This window comes from Dipodomys ordii, unplaced genomic scaffold, assembly GCF_000151885.1.
Source record: "Dipodomys ordii isolate 6190 unplaced genomic scaffold, Dord_2.0 Scaffold54, whole genome shotgun sequence".
Lineage (NCBI taxonomy): Eukaryota > Metazoa > Chordata > Mammalia > Rodentia > Heteromyidae > Dipodomys > Dipodomys ordii.
This window is the reverse complement of record NW_012267270.1, coordinates 1,953,997-1,957,386: the sequence shown is the minus strand read 5'-3', so window position 1 is coordinate 1,957,386 and position 3,390 is coordinate 1,953,997. Positions and strand designations below refer to the sequence as shown.

Here is a 3,390-nt window from a genome sequence, read left to right as displayed (position 1 = left end):
AGGTGTTGTAGCCCAGCTCGTGGATCCTTTCCACGAACTCGCACTCGGCGTTGTAGTGCTCCTGTGGGCAGGAGGCACGGACAGCGGTCACGCAAGGCCACGTGGGCACGGCTCCCGTGCCTCCCTCTCCCGCTTAGGGGGCTGCTGGCCTGACTGCCACCTGTGGTCTACCTCCGCGTCCCAACAGTGCCTCGCCAGGCCACGTCCTGTCCCACCCGGCCGCTGTGCTTCACCCTGGAGCCCGCTCAGCATGGCCTCTGCCATGGAGCACTGGGGAGTGAGGGGGGGGACACCACCTCCCCAGCCTGGCCTCTGCATCCCCAGGCCCCTCCGGGGGCCCTGACTGTGGTGTCCCAGCAGGGGTCAGTGGGGTGGTGCCTCCCCGCCCTGGACCTCCGCGGTGGCCAGGTGCCCAGGCTCAAGGACAGGGCAGTTGGGTGGGGAAAGGAGAGGCCACAAGAGGAAAGGAAGAGTGGACACGGGCAGCGGCAGCTCAGGAGGCAGGGGTGAGCGGGGAGGATCCAGAGTTCAAGACTACCTTGGGCTTCATAGTGAGACTCAGTCTCAAAAAGAGGGGGGAAGGGAAGAGGAAGAGGAGGAGGAGGAGGAAGAAGAGGAAGAGAAAAAGAAGGAAGGAAGGAGAAGAAGAAGAAGAAGAAGAGAAAGAATGTAGACATTCGCCAATGAAGAGAAGGGACACAGCCAGGTTTTATGAGCTGGCTCTGCCTCTGCCTCAGATGGGTGGGTGGATGGATGGGTGAATGGATAGATGGATGGGTGGTGGGTGGGTAAATGCATGGATGAGTGGGTGGTGGATGGATGGGTGGGTGGATGGTGGATGGGTGGATGAATCATGGATGGATGGATGGATGGTGGGTGGATGGATGGATGGATGGATGGTGGGTGGACGGTGGGTGGGTGGATGGATGGTGGGTGAATGGATGGATGGATGGGTGAGTGAATGGTGGGTGGGTGGATGGAATGGTGGGTGAATGGTGTGTGGATGGATGGATGGATGGATAGATGGGTGGTGATGGATGGTGGATGGATGGATGGTTGGTGGGTGGACAGCAGGGTGGGTGGGCTGGATGAGTCAGGCCTGTCCCTAAGCAATTGTAGCAGGCAGGCAGGAAGGGCCAGGGGCCTGTGTTAGGAGGAGCTGGCGTGTGGGGTGAGGTAGAGGGGTGAGGGGTGCCGTCTGAGGACTTGGAAATGAGCTGAGTGGAGCTGAGAAGGAAGGAGGGGTCAAGGGGGGCCCAGCTGGCCCAGGGCTGGACAGACCGGCCGCTGGAGCCACAGTTGATGGGGGGGGGGGGGGGGCGTCTCACAGACTCTCCTGCCGGGGTTGGCTTCAAACCTCAATCCTCAGATCTCAGTCTGCTGAGAATGGAGGATTCCAGGTGAGGTCAGGCATCCGTGGGTATGTTTATGTCTATGGAAATGGGAGATCCTCCCAGCTGCCTTCGAGGAAGGTCAAATTGATGACAAGAAGGGACATTCTCTGCTCCCCAGGACCTTCCCTAACATCCCTGTTGGGGCCTCCTCCCACAGGACCCCCCCCCTCCAGAGCTCCAGGCATGGACACCAGGAGCTCAGAGTTCTGGTCCAGGTTGGATCTTGCCTGGTCCTAGATGGGAGACCACCCCTCCACTGCCCATCCCCATCCCCACCAGGCTGGACTCACCGAAGCATAGAGCCGCCCTCTCCTGTTCATGGCCAGGTAGCGTCCAGAGAACAGTCCCTTGATGGCCACCACGCCCACCTCCACAGCTGTGATCTCCAGGATGCCTGGGGACAGAGCGAGAGGCAGTTACCCTCCCCCTCCCCAGCCTTCTGCCCCCCTCCCCCCCAGCTGGGGCACAGCCCGGCCTGGAAGGGTGAGGCAAGGCACTGCCAGGCTGAAGCTGGGCACCGCCGGTGGCTCACACCTGGAGTCCCAGCTACTCAGGAGACTGACATTGGAGGATTGAGGTTCGAAGCCAACCCTGGCAGGAAAGTCTGTCTGTGAGACTTTTATCCCCAACTAAGAAGCCCCCCCCCCAAAAAATGCTGGAAGTAGAGCTGTGGCTCCAATGGTGGAGCACTAGCCTTAAGCAAAAAAAGCGGACGGATGGGGCCCAGGTCATGAGTTCAAGCCTCAGGAAGCAAGCACTGTGGAGAAGCGGTCGCCGGCCACCGCTGTGTCCAAGAGAGCAAGCAATCCAAAGGCTGCTGGAGAGGAGACAGTGCGGCGAGCGCTTAGCTCTGCTGCCTGGGACGGGAGGCAGCGGGCGCGTCACAGCCCTGTGCCGGGACCCCTGGCATGCGCAGGTCTGTCCCCGGAAGGGTTCAGGGGCTGTGGGCACCTGTGGGCAGGCAGGAAGCTCAGAAGCTCCCAGCGCCATCCCCCGCTCCCCTCCCACCCTGTCCTGCCCCACCAGACTGCATTTTCCCCTGGCCGCTGAAATGCAGTTCCCAGGTGGGGCCACCGGTTCCCAACAGCGCCTTCCGGGGCAGCGAGTCTGTGGCCCACGCCCTCTTCAGGGGCCCAGGCCTGGCACCAGCATGGTCCAGATCACAGGGCTCAGCCAGGCCTCGTCCAGGGCTGGGGAGCTGGGCGGCAGGGAGCGCGCCGAGCGTCTGCCCCCTGGAGCCCATGGGAGCCCGGCTCCAGGAAGGGAAGAAAGGAAACCTTAGTGGGGAGGGGAAGGGAGAGGCTGGATGGAGAAGGGGAGGGGCTCTCCAGAGATGGCTCCAACACCACGACCCCCTGGAGACAGAGGGTCCCCATCATGCAACCCCCCCCCACGCAGGAAGCAGAGGTCTCCGCGGCTGCCTGGACCCAGCCACAGCGCTTCCTTTGCCCAGGGTTGGCGCTGGGCGCTGCCAGGCACAGCCCGGGTCTTCTGCGGTCCATCCCCTTGGCCTGGTGGCCATCCCTCCTCCCCAGCCCGGCTCGCGGCTCTGCACCACGCAGGGCCAGGGTGCTTCCAGATGCTTCCAGTCTCCCGGCTTGCTCTGTGAAGGAGAGCCTGGGCGCAGCCCATCCCCTCCGCTCTCCATTCCCCAGGGGTGGGGTGGGATTTCCTTTGGTGCCGGTTCCAGGGACGAAGCTCAGGCCTGGGCGCCGTCCCTGAGCTTCCCCCACCACCGCGAGCCCCAGCTCCACTTCCAGCTCTTTCTGTGTGTGGCTGGCTTCGAATCGCGAGCCTCAGATCTCAGCTTCGCGAGAAGCTGGGACAGGCTCAGTGAGAGGCACCCACCTGCGCGCGTGTGCACCTCCCCAAGCAAGATGGACGTCCCTTGGCGCCCTGGCCCGCGCCCCTGGCCCACCCGTCCCCAAGGCCCCGCGGGCCGGAGGCGGTGAACGCCAACCGCGGGAGCCGTGAGCCCGCGGGCAGAGGCGGCGGG

The 3,390-nt window shown here is 63.6% G+C and overlaps 1 protein-coding gene across 1 annotated transcript in view; it reads right to left on the bottom strand.

Moving 5' to 3' along the window:
• The window catches only part of Fgf4 (fibroblast growth factor 4), a 20,458-nt gene extending 17,821 nt beyond the window's left edge, over positions 1–2,637 (bottom strand). The window contains exons 1-3 of the mRNA XM_013020871.1: positions 2,418–2,637; positions 1,685–1,788; positions 216–270 (exon numbers count right to left, since the gene is read on the bottom strand). Coding sequence (XP_012876325.1) covers positions 216–270; positions 1,685–1,788; positions 2,418–2,637 — 379 coding nt within the window. The remainder of the gene's footprint in view (positions 1–215; positions 271–1,684; positions 1,789–2,417) is intronic.
• Positions 2,638–3,390: the final 753 nt, after the last annotated feature.